The sequence below is a fragment of the Triturus cristatus genome, chromosome 6 (genome assembly GCF_964204655.1).
Source record: "Triturus cristatus chromosome 6, aTriCri1.1, whole genome shotgun sequence".
NCBI classification, from domain to species: Eukaryota; Metazoa; Chordata; class Amphibia; order Caudata; family Salamandridae; genus Triturus; species Triturus cristatus.
This window is the reverse complement of record NC_140589.1, coordinates 996,892,866-996,912,444: the sequence shown is the minus strand read 5'-3', so window position 1 is coordinate 996,912,444 and position 19,579 is coordinate 996,892,866. Positions and strand designations below refer to the sequence as shown.

The window sequence follows — 19,579 nt, the reverse complement described above, 5'->3', positions numbered from 1 at the left end:
ATCCCCATTTTTATACAGTAAAACCCTTTGTTCTGGGTTCAGGGTGAGGGGGAAAACCAGTCGCAGCTGGTTGGGGAGCACCCTTGATGTGCTCAGCCCCTCACTCTATTCACTGGCAGGGCTAGGGTCGTCAGTCGCACCACAGGGGGCGGAGCCAGCATTGTGTGGGAAAAACCCTGCCCTTTTCAGGACCCAGGTGTACTACTCCCACCCATCTAGCTGCTGATCTCCCCATTCACCACTGGGTGACTCATCCTGACTCTGGGGAATCCCTAGCCCGTCACATGACCTCAACCAGCCAATCACGCGACAAGGCACACATTTTACACTGCACACCGAAGTGCCCACTTCTAGAAGTGGCGCTTCCACACTAGGTACATGCACGCCGCACACATCACCGCGCAGCATTCAATCACACGAGTCCGCACATACCAAACTCGGGCCTGCACACCCCACGCATCAGGAACTACTAGGGACACATACATTCCCCATGCATTCCTATGGGAGGGCAGGCCTATCTCACCACATGCACTCAGAGCGCGCACACACTTTACCCTGGGACACAGGGAAAGTGCGTAGAAACCAAAAAATCACCACACCAAGTCACCAGTAAAAAGCAAAAAAGTTCAGGGGTGAACCTGCCAGAAGGGCCAAGTCCAACAGGGGTATTACGTAGTGCATAGGTGCATGAATGAGTGACTCACTGTTTGTATGTGTTGAAGACAGCATGTATGCAGGACTGTATGGGTGGATGAGTTTGTGCATGGGTGTGTTAGTGAGTGATAGACTGTCTCAAAAGTGTCTTTATGAGTAACTACATATGTTTTAAACAAGTATATGTGACTATTGGTGTATATAAGTGACTATATGTGAGAGTGAGAGATTGAAAGAGTTCCTGTATGAATAAGTATGTGTTTCTATAAGTGATTGTTTAAAAGACTAAGTATGTGTAGGTTTCTGTAGAAGTAAGTGTGGTGGTGTGTGTATAACTGTATATGCAAGTAAATGGATGTTTGATTCTTTATTAGCATGAGTGACTATGTGTGTGAGTAACTCTATGGATGAGTGGCGTTGTGTAACAGGATGTATAGGTGTGTGAGTACATATGATGAGTGAGTACATGTATGAGTGACTGTATAGGACTGTTGGTGAATGAGTGGATGTGTATGTGGATCTTAGAATTACTGAATAGGTTGTTGTAACTGGTATTGGTATGTCCATTGTTTTGAACATTGTAGTTTCTATTTTTGAATGTGTGTATCAAAGGTTATATTAGGGGAAGAGGAGGTCTGCCACTCTATCACAAGGATGATGTCATCAGTGATGTCATTAGTGATGTCATTTGAGATGTCAACAGTGATGTCATGAGTGATGTCACTGACCATGTCATGAGTGATGTAATATGTGATGTCATCAGCAGTGCATTGCGGGCGCGCAAGTTTTAGTTAGCTGAACTAACTATAACGGGGGAATTTCAATGGTTTGTACGAGTGAAAAGTCCAGCTAACTATAACGCCCCTGAAACCTATGTTTTTTTCAGTGAATTTCTAAGATTTTTTAAATGCTAATTCCTAACTATAACGTGCCTGAAACCTATGGTTTTTTCAGTGAATTTCAAAGGTTTTTTAAATGCTAATTTCTAACTATGCCTACAGAGATAGGACATGTGAAGAAAGAAGAAGAAACGCACAGAAAGAAAAAAAAGAAATGCAGAAAGAAGCAACAGAAGTCCGCAAAGACGAAGAAAAGTGCAGGAAGAAGGATAACATGCAGAAAGAACAAACAGAAGAGCAGAAAGAAGCCTTGTTGCAAAATCATCCTGTACCCTCAACTTTTTCAGACGGATACTGGTGGTAACTGAGTCTGACTAACCAGTCCTAGAGCCAGTGCTATGTTAAAAGACACTCAGAATACAGTGAAAACACCTACATACACTAGGGAACACTATGCGTTGGGGTCCCCCTGTGATCAGCATGACCTCCTCTGTAAGCCCCTAGTATATAATAGGGCAGGGGATTAAAACTACCTCTTAAGACGCGCCACAGGGCGTGTTTGCACACTCTCTACAACGCAGCGGAGTGGTGCTTACTGGAAGCACCTGGTTGGCAGTTGGCCCCCAGGGTCACTCAGGATTGAAGGGGAATTATTTCCCCAACTTAAAACGGGCCACAGGGCTTGTTTGCACACGTTAACTCAGGCCCTGTCCCCTCCCTTCACCACTGTGTAAACACGCCCTGTGGCCGTTTTTAGTTGGGAGACTAAGTTCATTTGAATCCTGAGGGTCCCTAGGGTCCAACTAGCCCACTAGGTACCTTCAGTACGCGCCACAGAGCTGCGTTGCAGAGAGGTGTAAAAAGTGGCACTGCCTGGACCCCCTCTCTGCAACGCAGGTCAGTGGCGCTTACTGGAAGCACCTGGTGGGCTAGTTAGCCCCCAGGGGCCCTCAGGATTGAAGGGGAATTATTTCCCCAACTTAAAACACGCCACAGGGCTTGTTTGCACACGTTAACTCAGGCCCCGTCCCCTCCCTTCACCACTGTGTAAAAACGCCCTGTGGCCATTTTTAGTTGGGTGATTAAGTTAATTTGAATCCTGAGGGTCCCTAGGGTCCAACTAGCCCACTAGGTACCTCCATTATGTGCCACAGAGCTGCGTTGCAGAGAGGTGTAAAAAGTGGCACGGCCTGGACCACCTCTCTGCAACGCAGCTCAGTGGCACTTACTGGAAGCACCTGGTGGGCTAGTTAGCCCCCAGGGGCCCTCAGGATTGAAGGGGAATTATTTCCCCAACTTAAAACGCGCCGTAGGGCGTGTTTGCACACGTCACTTCAGGCCCCGTCCCCTTCCTTCCCCACTGTTTAAACACGCCCTGTGGCCGTTTTAAGTTGGGAGATTAAGTCCCCTTGAATCCTGAGGGTCCCTATGGTCCAACTAGACCACTAGGTACCTCCAGTACGCGCCACAGAGCTGCGTTGCAGAGAGGTGTAAAAAGTGGCACGGCCTGGACCACCTCTCTGCAACACAGCTCAGTGGCGCTTACTGGAAGCACCTGGTGGGCTAGTTAGTCCCCAGGGGCCCTCAGGATTGAAGGGGAATTATTTCCCCAACTTAAAACGCGCCACAGGGCTTGTTTGCACACGTTAACTCAGGCCCCGTCCCCTTCCTTCCCCACTGTGTAAACATGCCCTGTGGCCGTTTTTTAAGTTGGGAGATTAAGTCCCTTTGAATCCTGAGGATCCCTAGGGGTAAAATATCCCACTAGGTACGTCCAGTAAGCGCCATTGCAGAGAGGTGTAAAAAGGGGCACGGCCTGCACCACCTCTCTGCAACGCAGAGCAGTGGAACTTACTGGAAGCACCTGGTGGGCTAGTTGGCCCCCAGGGTCCCTCAGGATTGAAAGGGAATTATTTCCCCAACTTAAAACGCGCCACAGGGCGTGTTTGCACACGTCACCTCAGGCCCCGTCCCCTCCCTTCACCACTGTGTAAACGCGCCCTGTGGCCGTTCTAAGTTGAGAGATTAAGTCCCCTTGAATCCTAAGGGTCCCTAGGGTCAAATTAGCCCACTAGGTACCTCCAGTAAGCGCCACAGAGCTGCGTTGCATAGAGGTGTAAAAAGGGGCATGGCCTCAGAACATCTGTCTGCAACGCAGCTCCCTGGCGCACACTGGAGATACCTGTTGGGCTAGTTGGCTCTCAGGGACCCTCAGTATTGAAGGGGAATTAATTCCCCAACTTACAACTGGCCAGGGGGCACGTTTGCAGAGTGCTGCAAGGAGGGGGCGTGGCCTCCAGTGCAATGCCGGTCTTTTATTTATTTTATTTTTTTAAGAAGGAGGGCTGTGTGGCCCCCCTTCTTTTTCTAATTTACTGGCCATGGGGACCCCATCCCCCAGGGCCTGCACCCTAATTTGTTTTGTTGAAAAAAATAAATTTGGCCCTCCTAAGACCTTAATCGGCCCCGGGGACCCCAACCCCCGGGTCATGGCCTTTTTTTTATTTAAATTATTTAGGAGGGGGCTGTGTTGCCCCCCTCCTCAGGCCACTTATGGCTCCGGGGACCCCATCCCCCGGGGCCGGCCTTTGTTTTTTATTATTTGAAAAATATATATATTTATAGAAACACCTAGGACATGCTGGACAAACCGTATGTACCTATCACCATGATGATTTGCGTGATATTCATTAAAAGGCGACTATGCATAGAATGAATCCACATGGAATGTATTTACACCGCTAGTGAAGCTCTGACGTGTCTGACGCCCTACCGTGCCTAATCCCGGTGCCCCCGCCGGTGGGTACACTCCAAATAGACACCCTTGTCGTTTATTTATACAAACATGGGTAGCTATTGACGGGCACATTTAATATACACGCACACCAAGCCATTCAAAGGGGATTCGACAAAAATTTGACCAAACTATGCAAGAAACCCCCCTCACGGTTAATGAAAAAAACACATCCACCGCCGGATGTGTAATACTTTTTATTTTACTCTCTGGAAAGGAGACAAACCTCACTTGAGAGTCACAGCGTGCTCCTTGCTGAGCCCAATGCTGTGTTACACCCACCAGTGCCCGCCGATTGCCTCACACCTCTGTGTTGTATTCCACCACCTATATCAGGCACCATCGGGCTCCACTTTCATTTTTCCCAGTAAAAACAATAGTAAAATCACCTTCAAACTTAAAACATTGAATAAAGCAGTAAATATAATTAGCACACACTTTAAAGTATGTGCCACAGTAGCCTGTATGACCAGACTGCTAATTAAACAAAAACAGAAAGGCCATGACAGGGCCGGGTTTAGCGCTGATGCGAAAGTCTTTTTTGGCGCCACACCAATAACCTCTTTCTCCGTAAATACCTTTACTACCACCTCCCAACAGTGCCCCTCATCCCTCCATGCCCACCCTATTGACCTCTTCCTCGGATTCCCTCACTGCCACACTCCACAAGTGCCCCTGATCTCCCCATAGCCCCTCCTTCTCGTGACCTCCTCCTCGGATTCCCTCTCTACTACCCTCCACCAGTGCTGCTTGTCTCTCCCTAGCTCCCCCCCTCCACCCCATGACCTCTTCCTCGGATTCCCTCACTGCCACCCTCCAACAGTGCCCCTCATCTTTACGTAGTCCCTCTCTCATATGCATTTCATTTGTTGTACAGCGCTACTCATGTCAGTGTAGTGTGTGTCAGCACTTTACACCACGCACACATTATACAGAGACAATGAGTCATACAAGTATGTAAATCAGTCTACAGGGAATGTCACATAAGCCAATGAGGATTACAAGGTGTATGAATCACGTCATCCATACTGGTGGGCAATATATTTTAAGAGGGTTTGGTGTGGGGAAACACAACTTTAGGATTTAAGAGTATTCCATGGGGGTCAGCTTTACTGATAAAAATGTATGTCTGCCCAAACATACTCATTTTAGCAACATTAGAATAATGAAAGACTGAGGAAGTTCTAACTATATTACAAAACAAAAATAAGCGAATTTCTAACTACACCATTCATGTTTGTATGCAGCTCTTTGACAGTTCATTGGTCACTGTCCTATCTTAGGATTGTAACTTCTGAACTGCACGTAACACAAGGATCTCTGTGTCAAAGGCAGTAACCCACTGAGCTTCCACATAAAATACAGTTCATCTGCTCTCCAGCAGGATCACCAGCGTTATCTGGGCATGTTGTGTTGTCCTATTTTATCCTGCATCGGCCATGATAATGATAAAAACTGTTTAAATGAAGCGTACACGAAGTATGTGTCCTGCTGGTCCTGTGCACATTTTAAACCGAAAAACAAATAGTGACAAATTCTCTTACCTACTCCATTAGTCAAACTGTGTCACAGCCTGATGTGATAAACTGCTGCAGGGGTCAGGAAAGGTGACCGGAATAAACAAACTTCTTTTCTCCTGCACTGCATAGAAAAGGAAATATCCACGCAGCAGGACAGTCAGTAAAGGTTACCAGTGCCAAACAAAAGATTTGTCCCTTTCGCCATTTGGAGAAAAAATAAACAAAGCCTCGTTAACATGTAAATGGTCTTGTAAAGACCTGTGAAATACCCGGGTGCGGCTGCGATAATCTCAAAGCTGTCTGTGTGTGTGGGAAGCTGTCTCAGCCCAGGCGCACACACACACAGACAGCTCTTTGAGCCCAATTCCGTTGCGCCCCTGCTTTCCAGCCCTCACTCCTGCAGCACTGAAAGTAGGTCTTTTTAAAACCGCCCGACTCGCCCCCTCCACCCCCGGCCCCTTACACAGCAGCTTGACCTCCCGCACCGCGTCCTCCCGCAGATTCATGTCAATCATCTTCGACCGCTCTGCCACGGCTTTATCTTCGGCGCTCAATGTGCTGCCCATCCTGCGCCTCGGCCCCCACAGCTTCCTGCCGGACACGGGACCAGAGCTCAGGACCCGCAGCAAAGATACCCGCAGAAGGGAGACCCGGCCAGAGCTTTCCAAAGTATGCAGCGCAGACGTAATGATGCACGAGACTGTACCTACGTCCTACCTACGTCCTATCTACGCTCTATTTTAATGTTTGTTATTCAGCGAAAAACAAGTCTAGTTTATTTTTGGCATTTGTCAATGGACTGCAAGGCAGGGCGGCTTATGCCCAGCATTTTAATTCACCATCTGATTAGAGCCATGTTCCCAGCCCGCTAGGTTGGAAAAGACCACGATCCATGAGACAGCCTACTCTCCCAGGAGGCAGAGTAATAACGATCAAATGAAGACATATTAAAATGTAATATTACATCCTCTCCGTTGGGACGGCGCATACACTCGGAGCCAAGACTCTCCTGCCGACTGCTTCCATTACACGTGTAGATGGAGTGTCCTTGTCCGTTTACGGTTAATGGTAAACTGCTCTGTTCTCGGGCCTAAATTGGGGCTTTGGATCTAACGCTTTGGCTCCATCAAGTGGCCAAGTGGTGCAACAGCAACGAAAATCAGTGACACTCGGTTTAAACCGAGTCCGCTGATTTTCGTCCGGTAGTGTACTCTCGGTAATATTCGGTTTAAACCGAATTCCGGACAGCCTATACGGATGCTATGACACTCTCTAGCCCATGTGCACTGTAACACCACCACGTGAATATGTCATGCCACACTTGCATTCGCACGGGTTATATTGCCCCATCTAACGTGCCTTCCTCGATGTGTATGTTATAACGCACAACGCTATGCCATACATATTACAATCTGGGATCCATATCTTTGTCACAGTGCATATGCAATGTTACACTCCCCAGCACATATTTTATATTACAACTTTAGAGACTAGTTATGTTACACAACACTGCCCTGTGCATATTACACTCCAAGGCGCATATCGCATAGCACGCGCTAGTGTCTGTGCTATCTCGCGCTCTCCAATGAATCTGTCATTGCGCACAATGTATTGCATAATATATTTCACGCCCCGGTTCATCTTATTTCACACTTTTTGGTGCATAGTTTATACCATATACTACATCTAGTTTTCATTTTCAATCGTGCTCTCAGGACTATGTTCTATATAACACTGCGTCCACCTACCCTTTTCACGGGCATTACATTTTGCGATGGTGGTGGAGGGTCAGGGGGTGTTTCTGCCAAGTGAGCCCGGAGTCAGTCACAAACGTCCTCTTCTTCCTGAATAAAAGTGAGATTATGCTGCATACTTGTTCATATTTTAAGTAGTTCGCACAGACACTCATTTTAAAAACAATAAAGTTCCTAATACCCACCTTCTCTGAACAGTTAGCTTGCTGCCCCATCCACCTCCTCCCTATCCTCTGTTGTCTGAATCCATGGACTAGCCTCCTCCCTCCTGCCATGCATGTTCTGATGTGCTGCCACTGCCCTCCATTTAGCATGATGTACCAGTCCACTCCTCCTGCCCTCCATTGCCCAATTCTATGGCCCATCATTGACCTCCTGCTTAGCCTCTCTGCTTAGCTTGCTGCCCCTATTCTCCTTCCCCCTGCCCTCCGATGTCTTTGTGCATGCCCCTGCTCCATCCTTGTTGCCCACTATGTTCCATGGACCTGCCACTCCTATCTACTCTGAGTGTTCTGTTGAGCTGCCACTCCCCTCCCACCTGCCTAGCATTGTCAGATGACTGTAACCTGTCCCTGCCACCTCCACCCTGCCTGTCCACATGCCATGCCCCTATCCCCTTCCTCCTGTCCTCCATGGTCCATTTTACTGCCACACCCTTCTGCCCTCCCTGATCTGTTGTGCTGTAACTGCTCCTCCTGCCTGCCCCACGCAGTCTTTTGTGAGGCCCCTTCCCCTGAACTCTCTTGTCTGTGCCCAGGTCCTGACCCTCCCTTCTATCCTCCATGGTCCTTTGTGCATGCCCCTGCACCCTCCTTCCTGCCCATTATAGCCATTGCGCTGCCACTAACCCTCCTGCTCGCCATGCATGGTCTTCTGTGCTGCCATGGCCCCTCCCACCTTCCCTGTGTGGTCAGCTAGCTGCCCATGAACCCCTCCCACCTTCCCTCCATGGTCTGTGTGTATGCCACCATAGTCTCATTGTTGCTCTCCATGGTGTGTCTTGTTTCTAGTTCCCATCCTGCCTGACCTCCATGGTCATCTTGCTGCTCCTGCCCTGCCACCTTGCCCCCAGCCATCTGTTTCTATGTGCAGACCCCCTATTCCCTCCCTCCTGGCTTGTCTGTTCCATTGTAATGCCCCTGATCCGTCCCTCCTGCCCTTTATGGTCTGTTATGCTGCAGATTTCTCTCCTGTCTGTCCATTATGGTCAGCTAGCTACCATTGCCTCTTTCCCATCTGTTCTCTGTTGTCCATGTGCATGGTCCTGTCCCCTCCCTATTGCTTTCTATGGATTGTTGTGCTGCACTCCCGTCCCGCATGCGCTGTGTGGTGTATTGTGCTGCTGCAAACCCTGATGCCTGCCCTGTAGGGTCAGTTTGGTGCACCTCTCCATGTCCCTCCTGTCCTCTGTTATCCGAGTCCATGCCCTTACCCCAATTCCTCCTGCCTACCATGATTCAATGTACCATACTTGTGAACATTTTCAACTTGGTAAGAGGGAGATTTTGAAAAAAAACTGGTTATTGATTTTCCCCTTTGAGTTACATTGAAAACGAGGAGATTGTAGACAGGAGACAGATCAAATGAAGCCCATTTGAGCTTAAAGACATTGGACGTTTCCTGGCTGAAACGGGTCTGTTGTCATGTATGGTTGTACTACCACTGCCTCTTCCTTCTGCCCACAGTGGTCTATTATATTGCCACAGCCTCTCTTGCCAGTCCTGTATTGTTGGTTTGTTGCCCCTGCCCCCCTTTCCACTGCCCTCCATAGTCTGTTGTGCTGCCACTGCCCTTCCTGCCTGCCCAGTGTGGTCAAATTGTTGCCTCTGCACTCTCCTAAGTGCCTTCAATTTTCAGAGTCCGTGCCCCTGGCCTCTGCCTCTCAACAGTATCCCAATGAACAACTAGATTGCTAACATTCTATATTTATTACAAAAGTGTGGAACGCCTGACGTCATCTTGATGTAATCAAAACTGTAATACCTAGAGTATTTCCTTTAGAAATTACATATATGAAAGGGTCTTATTTGCATCAAAATTATGGTTAGTGCTCTAAAAAACTAAAATGAGGACATATTTTCTGAGTTTTCAAATAGCGACAAAGAACTTTTAAATTATTTGTAATCTTTGTTTTTTTATCCAGTTGACCACTTGATGAAATGTTGCACCTTGGCGAGAGGATGTGGTGTTACTTCCAGAGCTGCAGACTTTGCAACTGGGGAACCAGGTTGGAGTTTCTGCTTCAGCTCAACATTCTGTGATTGTGGTCAAATCACTTAATCTCCCCATGTCTACAACCAAAATGAATTTGATCTTGTGTGATGTAACCAATGCTCATGTAAAGCATTCCAATACCTGACAAGTCTGCACTATATAAAACTGCAAATACACAAAAATATAAGTGTTTTGCACACTTCTGTCATTGGGCTACATGTGGGCTACATCTGGGTGATATTTGTGCTGCATTTAGGCTCTTTTGTGTCTGGTGGCCATCTTGGGAGATTTATTTGTTATGAAGTTTCCTAATTTCCTCATTTACTGCAGTCTCCTCAGTAGGAAATGCTTTCAGTTTTTTACTTTGATTCCATCAAGAAGGTATTCAGATATGTCACACATTTGCCATAAATTCTGAATGTTAGCACTCTAGTTGCTCATTAGATCACTGTAGTAAAGCTACTGCTCACCAGGGAAGTGTGCTGCTGGTATTCAAAGTGCATGTTTCAGTCTGCATGTCAGAATTTTTTTATGACATAGAAGAGGATTTGAGAAGTCAAAATGTGCCCTAATTGTTCTTTCTGCAGCACTAATCATAATTTCTATGGCAAAATGAATCCCCTCATTGTGTTCCTTTGTAAATTAAATGTTTTTAGTGTTACCACTTTATTCCATTCAAGATGGCTTCAGGTGTGCCATACTTTTGTCATAAGTAAGACTGTTAGCGCTCTAGTTGTTCATTAGAACACTCTGGGACATTCTGTCATTGGGCTATACTTGGGCTACATCTGGGTGATATTTGGGCTATATTTGGGCTCTTTTGTCTCTGGTGGCCATTTTGGGAGACTTATTTGTTATGATGTTTCCTAATTTCCTCATTTACTACAGTCTCCTCAGTAGAAAATACTTTCAGTTTTTTACTTTGATTCCATCAAGAAGGCATTCAGATGTGTCACAAATTTGCCATAAATTCAGAATGTTAGCACTCAAGTTGCTTATTAGATCACTGTAGTAACGCTACTGCTCACCAGGGATGTCTGCTGCTGGTATTGAAAGTGCATGTTTCAGTCTGCATGTCAGAAGTTTTTTAATGAAATAGGAGAGGATTTGAGAAGTCACTCAAAATGTGCCCTAATTTTTCTTTCTGCAGCACTAATCATACTTTCTATGGCAAAATGAACCCCCTCATTTTGTTCCTTTTTAAATTAAGTGTTTTGAGAATTACCACTTTATTCCAACCAAGATGGCTTCAGGTGTGCCATACGTTTGTCATAAGTAGGACTGTTAGCGCTCTAGTTGTTCTTTAGAACACTCTGGGAAGCTGCAGTAGAACACAAAGGAATCAACTGACAGTCTCTGCCCTTGTTGGATGTACATGTTTTACTGAGAATGTCAGACTTCATTCTCACATGACTGAGAAAGATAATGTGAATTTACAGAAAATATGCTCTCAGTTAGCTTATAGATCACCTTCCAAACCTCTGTGGGAAAAGTATGAGAAAATAGTTTTCTCTCAAACATGATTCATGATATCACAGCAGAAGGCTTTTTCACATGGTAAAATCACCTTCGAACACACCACAATTCCGAAAATGAGTATGGTACCATCAACAAATGATTTATAATGTAACTAAAGTCTTAAAACCTTCTATTAACTGCAATGCTTTTTAATGAGGTGCTATCATGTATATTGGTCCCAAGATGGCTGCCAACACTTCTTGGATGAAGTGCTGACAGCCAATCAGATCTCACGATGAGATGTGTGGTTAGGCTCCGCCCAGATATATATGTGATTTTACTTTTGATTTTCTCAGGAACTACTGAACGGATTTACACCATTTAAGCAAAAGGCACATGCCTGAACTGAGGACTACCTCTTTGCCAAATTTCAAGTAATTCTGTTCAGCCGTTCGGGCTGTACCTGCGACTAAAGTTCCTATAGGAAAATGCATGGGGAAAACTCGTTTTGGGACCCCCCTTTTTTCTCAACCCCCGCTTGACGAATCACCCCAAGACTTTCAGGGTAGGAGCTGAGCGTATCAGTATGAGTGTCTGAGTGTCTGTATGGTTCGTTGGCGGGTATTATGTAGTGCATAAGTGCATGAATGAGTGACTCACTGTTTGTATGTGTTGAAGACAGCATGTGTGCAGGGCTGTATGGGTGGATGAGTGTGCGCATGGGTGTGTTAGTGAGGGAATGACTGTCTCAATAGTGTCTTTATGAGTAACTACATATGTTTTAAACTAGTATATGTGACTATTGGTGTATATGCGCTGGGGGTCCGCACCATACCTACGGGGGTGGTGGTACGCACCGTACCCATGGGGGTGGTGGTACGCGCCGTACCTACGGGGGTGGTGGTACGTGCCCTACCTACGGGGGTGGTGGTACACGCCGTACCTACGGGGGGGTGGGTACGCGCCATACTTACGCGGGTGGTGGTACGCGCCGTACCTACGGGGGGTGGGTACGTGCCGTACCTACGGGGGGGGTGGGTACGCACCGTACCTACGCGGGTGGTGGTACATGCCGTACCTACAGGGGTGGTGGTACGCGCCGTACTACGGGGGTGGTGGTACACGCCGTACCTACGGTGGTGGTGGTATGCGCCGTACCTACGGGGGGTGGGTACGCGCCGTACCTACGGGGGTGGTGGTACGTGCCATACCTACGGGGTGGTGGTACGCGCCGTACTTATGGGGGTGGTGGTACGCGCCGTACCTTCGGTGGTGGTGGTACGCGCCATACCTACGGGGGTGGTGGTACGTGCTGTACCTACGGGGGTGGTGGTACGCGCCGTACCTACGGGGGTGGTGGTACGCGCTGTACCTATGGGGGTTGTGGTACGCGCCGTACCTACGGGGGTGGTGGTACGCGCCGTACCTACGGGGGTGGCGGTACGCGCCATACCTACGGGGGTGGTGGTACGCGCCGTACCTACGGGGTTGGTGGTACGTGCTGTACCTACGGGGGTGGTGGTACGCGCCGTACCTATGGGGGTGGTGGTACGCGCCGTACCTTCGGTGGTGGTGGTACGCGCCATACCTACGGGGGGGTGGGTACGTGCCGTACCTACGGGGGTTGTGGTACGCGCCATACCTACGGGGGTTGTGGTACGCGCCGTACCTACGGGGGTGGTGGTACACGCCGTACCTACGGGGGTGGCGGTACGCGCCATACCTACGGGGGTGGTGGTACGCGCCGTACCTACGGGGTTGGTGGTACGCGCCGTACCTACGGTGGTGGTGGTATGTGCCGTACCTACGGGGGGATGGGTATGCACCGTACCTACGGGGGTGGTGGTATGTGCCGTACCTACGGGGGTGGTGGTACGCGCCGTACTTACAGGGGTGGTGATACGCGCCATACCTACAGTGGTGGTGGTACGCGCCATACCTACGGGGGTGGTGGTACGTGCCGTACCTACGGGGTGGTGGTACGCGTCGTACCTACGGGGGTGGTGGTACACGCCATACCTTCGGGGGGGGTGGGTATGCGCCGTACCTACGGGGGTTGTGGTACATGCCGTGCCTACAGGGTGGTGGTACGCGCCGTACCTACGGGGTGGTGGTACGCGCCGTACCTTCGGGGGGGTGGTACGTGCCGTACCTACGGGGGTGGGGGTATGCGCCGTACCAACGGGGGTGGTGGTACGCACCGTACCTATGGGGGTGGGGGTATGGCGCGTACATGGGGGTGGGGGTACGGTTCATACATGGGGGCTGGGGGTACGGCGCATATGCGGGCACATGTTTGGACATCTCCATGGTTGCTATGAGAGTTCGCTCCGTACGGTGTTTTTTCCATACGGTTGTGCATTCGGACGGACGGGACGGATCGTACTTGCTCGCTCGGACTTCAGTTTCCCGATTCGTACGTAAAACTGTCCGGGGACGTGTCGGACACTTTTTCCGACCCGAGGACGTGTCGGGGAATTTTCCCAATACGATTCGTACGGGGAATATTTTTAACGGATCGGAATCGGCACCACCGTCGGCTGACTAAATATGAGAAGGTCATATTGGGTGCAACTAATGTGAGTCTTGCAAGATGTTTGAATGTGAATCCTGCAACTTTGTTGCCTGATGCTGAGATTGTGGAAGTAAGAGATGAAGTAGATCATGATTGTTTGGATGTACTTGATTTTTGTACAAAGCCACGACCAGATATAAAAGATGTACCTTTGCCAGAAAGTGATTTTGTGATGTTCGTTGATGGGTCATGTTTGAGAACAGATGAAGGAGTGCTGAGTGCAGCGTATGCAGTATGCACAGTCGCAGCAGTAATAGAAGCATCATATCTGAAAGGAGTGAAATCAGCCCAAGTAGCAGAGCGTGTGGCTTTGACTAGAGCATGCAAGATTGGGAAGAGTGTGAGAGTGACTGTGATAACTGACAGCCAGTATGGCTTTGGAGTGGTCCATGACTTCGGCCAACTATGGCTACAAAGAGGTTTCCTGACCTCGAGTGGAACTCCTATTAAGAATGCAGAAGTGGTTGGAAAGATGCTTGAGGCGATACAGCTGCCTAGACAATTGGCTGTTGTAAAATGTGCTGCTCATAGTCAAGGTGGTGATTATATTGCCATAGGGAATAGGTATGCCAATGACATGGCACAGTATTGCACACGAAATCAGAATTCGGTCAATCGGGCTAAGGAAAGAGAAATGTCTTCTTGCTCATTGATGTTTACTAACATTGTAGGGACTTGGGAAGAGGTAAGGCAGTTGCAAGAAGAGGCAGGAGATGAGGAAATGAGACAGTGGGTAAAAGCAGGATGTGCCCCAAGGGAAAAGGATCATGTGTGGGTCTATCGAGATGGAAGACCAGTTATGCCTGATAGCAGGATGTCTACCATGGCACGGATGTATCATGGCCAGGGACATATAGGGAGGGATCACTGACAAAATATTGAGAAGAAGAATATCGAATTGCCAAAATATCGAAGGAAAAATATAGAATGCCAAAATATCGAAGCCCTATCTCCAAACAGGTAAGTACAAAAATATAGAATCCTAAATATCGTTGTAAAAAATATAGTTAGTCACAATATCGGATTTTTTTAAATGTCTTAAAATTAATGTAAAATTAATTAAATAAAACATATAATTAACTGAAACATACTTAAAAATGCTTAAATTACTTTAAAATTAATAAATAATTAATGTAAGTAAAAAAATAATAATAATACATATATATTAACGTAATATTTATTAAAAAAATGCAATATTTTTTGCATAGGATAGCGGGCGGGTACAATTTACTATTACCACTCCAGTAAGTGCAATAGTAGGGAAAACGTTGGATAGCAGGAGGGTAAAAATTACTATTCCCACTCCAGAGAGTGCAACAGTAGGGAAAGCGTTGGATAGCGGGAGGGTAAAAATTAGTATTCCCACTCCAGACAGTGTAATAATAGGGAAAGCATTGGATAGCGTAGGGGTAAAAATTAATATTCACACTCCAGAGAGTGCAACAGTAGGGAAAGCGTTGGATAGCGGGAGGGTAAAATTTACTATTCCCACTCCAGTGAGTTCAACAGTAGGGAAAGCATTGGATAGCGTAGGGGTAAAAATTACTATTCCCACTCCAGAAAGTGCAACAATAGGGAAAGCGTTGGATAGCGTAGGGGTAAAAATTACTATTCCCACTCCAAAGAGTGCAACAGTAGGGAAAGCGTTGGATAGCGTAGGGGTAAAAATTACTATTCCCACTTCAGTGAGTGCAACTGTAGGGTAAGCTTGGATAGCGTAGGGGTAAAAATTACTATTCCCACTCCAGAGAGTGCAACAGTAAGGAAAGCGCTGGATAGCGGGAGGGTAAAAATTATTATTCCCACTCCAAAGAGTGCAACAGTAGGGAAAGCGTTGGATCGCGTAGGGGTACAAATTACTATTCCCACTCCAGAGAGTGCAACAGTAGGGAAAGCGTTGGATACCGTAGGGGTAAAAATTATTATTCCCACTCCAGTGAGTGCAATAGTAGGGAAAGCGTTGGATAGCGTAGAGGTAAAAATTGCTATTCCCACTCCAATGAGTGCAACAGTAAAACAAAGTGTTGGATAGCAGAGGGGTAAAAATTACTATTCCCACTCCAGAGAGTGCAACAGTAGGGAAAGCGTTGGATAGCGGGAGGGTAAAAATTAGTATTCCCACTCCAGACAGTGTAATAATAGGGAAAGCATTGGATAGCGTAGGGGTAAAAATTAATATTCACACTCCAGAGAGTACAACAGTAGGGAAAGCGTTGGATAGCGGGAGGGTAAAATGTACTATTCCCACTCCAGTGAGTTCAACAGTAGGGAAAGCATTGGATGCCGTAGGGGTAAAAATTACTGTTCCCACTCCAGAAAGTGCAACAATAGGGAAAGCGTTGGATAGCGTAGGGGTAAAAATTACTATTCCCACTCCAAAGAGTGCAACAGTAGGGAAAGCGTTGGATAGCGTAGGGGTAAAAATTACTATTCCCACTTCAGTGAGTGCAACAGTAGGGAAAGCGTTGGATCGCGTAGGGGTAAAAATTACTATTCCCACTCCAGAGAGTGCAACAGTAGGGAAAGCGTTGGATACCGTAGGGATAAAAATTATTATTCCCACTCCAGTGAGTGCAATAGTAGGGAAAGCGTTGGATAGCGTAGAGGTAAAAATTGCTATTCCCACTCCAATGAGTGCAACAGTAAAACAAAGTGTTGGATAGCAGAGGGGTAAAAATTACTATTCCCACTCCAGAGAGTGCAACAGTAGGGAAAGCGTTGGATAGCGGGAGGGTAAAAATTAGTATTCCCACTCCAGACAGTGTAATAATAGGGAAAGCATTGGATAGCGTAGGGGTAAAAATTAATATTCCCACTCCAGAGAGTGCAACAGTAAGGAAAGCGCTGGATAGCGGGAGGGTAAAAATTACTATTCCCACTCCAAAGAGTGCAACAGTAGGGAAAGCGTTGGATCGCGTAGGGGTAAAAATTACTATTCCCACTCCAGAGAGTGCAACAGTAGGGAAAGCGTTGGATACCGTAGGGGTAAAAATTATTATTCCCACTCCAGTGAGTGCAATAGTAGGGAAAGCGTTGAATAGCGTAGAGGTAAAAATTACTATTCCCACTCCAGTGAGTGCAATAGTAGGGAAAATAATAATTTAATATTTTATTAAAAATAAATAAATTATTAATACCAAATAAAAATATTAAAATTAATTACCAATCACACAATATTTAATAATTAATTCATTATAAATACCAATGTTTTTTATTAATAACCTATTAATAATTAATTTACAACCAATTAATTTTCAATACCAAAAATTAATAAATAAAATGAATACCAATTATTAATTAACTAAGAATAAATTAATTAGCAATATACAAAAATTATTTCAATAATTAATTATTTACAATTAAATTAATTCCCACCATATTCCCCTATAAACCCACAACCCGCTACAAATAATAAATTAATACAATTAACATAATTATCAATTAAACAATTAATACTAATTAATTACCAATTAATACAAATTATTTACCAATTAATAATTAATCAACAACCAATTAATTTTCAATACCAATTAATAATTACCTAATAACAATTAAATTACTTCCCACCCTATTCCCCTATAAACCCACAACCCGCTACAGAAGTAAAACGCAAAATTGAATTAAAAATAATTAATAATTCCTAAAAATTATTATTTAATGTACTATAATTAAATTACTTCCCACCCTAATCCCCTATAAACCCACAACCCGCTACGGAATTAAATTACACAAAAATTAAATAACATAAAATTCATTACTTTAAAAATATTCAAACATACATCCCAAAATGTATACATACTTTTAACACATATACTAACACTTAAAACACTACAAAAAAATTTGATATTTTTAACAACTTTATTATTACTTACTTCTATATTATTTAAATCAATATTTTATTTCTTACCTGATTTTCGATGTTCTTCTCCACTATATTTTGGCAATTCGATATTCTGTCCATTCTATATTAAAAACTCGATATTCTGTCCTGTCGATATTTTGAATTCGATATTATGTCTGTTTACTATAGGGAGAGATGCCATGATCAGGTCATTTAAGCAGACCTGGTACAATGCAAAATTCAGACTTGTAGCAGAAAGTCTTTGTCAAAGGTGCTTAATATGTCAGCAATACAATCCAGGAAGGAAGACAGTATTGAGTCTGGGAACAATAGGTCGGGAAGGAGGGCCTTTCACCAGAATGCAAGTAGATTTTATTGAGATGCCTCCCTGTAACAGAGTGAGGTATGCTTTGGTTGTGGTCTGCCTATTCTCTAAGTGGGTGGAAGCATTCCCAACAAGACGAAATGATGGGTTGACAGTAGCCAAGCTACTGCTGAGAGAGTTCATCCCTAGGTTCGGGCTCCCAGTGACAATTGAGTCAGACCGAGGAGGACATTTCCATAATGAGATTGTAGGATTAATTTGTGAAGCATTGAATGTACAACAAAAACTACATTGTGCCTACCGACCAGAGGCTTCGGGTGTGGTTGAACAGATGAATGGTACTATCAAAAATAGAATAGGGAAAATGTGTTTGGCCACAGGTATGAAATGGCCTGATGTCTTGCCTCTGGTACTCATGACAATTAGGTCAATTCCAGACAGAACTACAGGATTGAGTCCGCGTGAAATAATCATGGGACATGCTATGAGGCATGTGTTTATACCAGTCAACAAGCTGATGATTATAACTGATGACATGGTGTTGAAACACTGTAAAGGCCAGGCTGACGCAGTTCATTCTGTGTTTAATCAGGTTGGAGCAGATGCCACCACACTTGAAAAGAAGCCAGCCCATGATCTGAGCCCAGGTGACTGGGTAAGGATAAAGGTCCACAGAAGAAAAAATTGTTTGGTTCCAAGGTGGGGAAAACCACGACAAGTCATTCTGACCACGACAACAGCTGTGAAGTGTGCTGGACTGAAAAACTGGATCCATGCAAGTCATACCTTGAGAATTCCGAATCCGGAGGACAGCACAGGAAAATAATATTTTGATGAATCAGAATCAAGTACTGAGTCAGATGATGAAGGGACAAAGACACGAGAAAATTCTGAAAGGGGGGAAACAGAACCAAGTCCAGCTTTGGTCCCCAGAAGTAGCTCTCTGAGAAGAAGATTGCAGATTTCTGAATCCAGCGATTCTGGAAACGAGCAAGAAGCGCAGGGAAAAAAGGAAAGACTACTGAAGATACAACAAGAGAAATTCGTGAAAAGGAAGTACCAGACGAGAGACTGAGAAATTCCACCTGAAATAACAAATTTATGTGAACAAGGGACAGGTACAGAGAGAGAGGGACAGATTTCTGCGGAAGACCCCCGAGGAGGTGTAGGGAACTGCAACATCCAGTCAGGTGAAGAGACAAGTAGCCAGCAGGAAGATTGCGTGTCGGAGATCAGAGGAGGGACAGAAGTAGGGAAAACAAAATAAGTGGGGGAAGAAGAAGTCGTTGAAAAGACAAAGCAAGTTGAGACAAGGGTGCCGATCACGATCCGGTAAAAAAATTGCCCGTCCGATTCAGATCCGGTCTTTTTACCGTACGAATCGTACAAGTGCCGTACAAACTGGCAATCACGATTCGCATGGTAAAAAGCCCATACGAGTCGCATTGGGAATAATTCCCCACACGTCCTCGGGTCGGAAAATTGTCCGACACCTCCCCGGACGATTTACCGTACAAACGTGAAAAGTGAAGTCCGACCGCGCAAGTACGATCCATCCCGTGCGTCCGAAGTCACAACCGTATGGAAAAAACCCCGTCCGCACCG

General features: G+C 45.9%; 1 protein-coding gene across 5 annotated transcripts in view; it reads left to right on the top strand.

The window, feature by feature from the left end:
* The window catches only part of LOC146820907 (uncharacterized), a 408,950-nt gene that overhangs the window by 263,951 nt on the left and 125,420 nt on the right, over window positions 1-19,579 (top strand). For 3 of the 5 annotated variants that reach the window (XR_014963071.1, XR_014963068.1, XM_085611784.1), the window contains one exon: window positions 9,705-9,935. The exons of the other annotated variants lie outside the window; for them this stretch is intronic. Coding sequence is in view for 1 of the 3 variants with exons in the window: in XM_085611784.1 (XP_085467910.1) it covers window positions 9,705-9,841 (137 nt within the window). In the remaining 2 variants the exon portion in view is untranslated. Of the gene's footprint in view, window positions 1-9,704; window positions 9,936-19,579 lie in introns of those variants that run through there. 5 annotated transcript variants of the gene reach the window in all.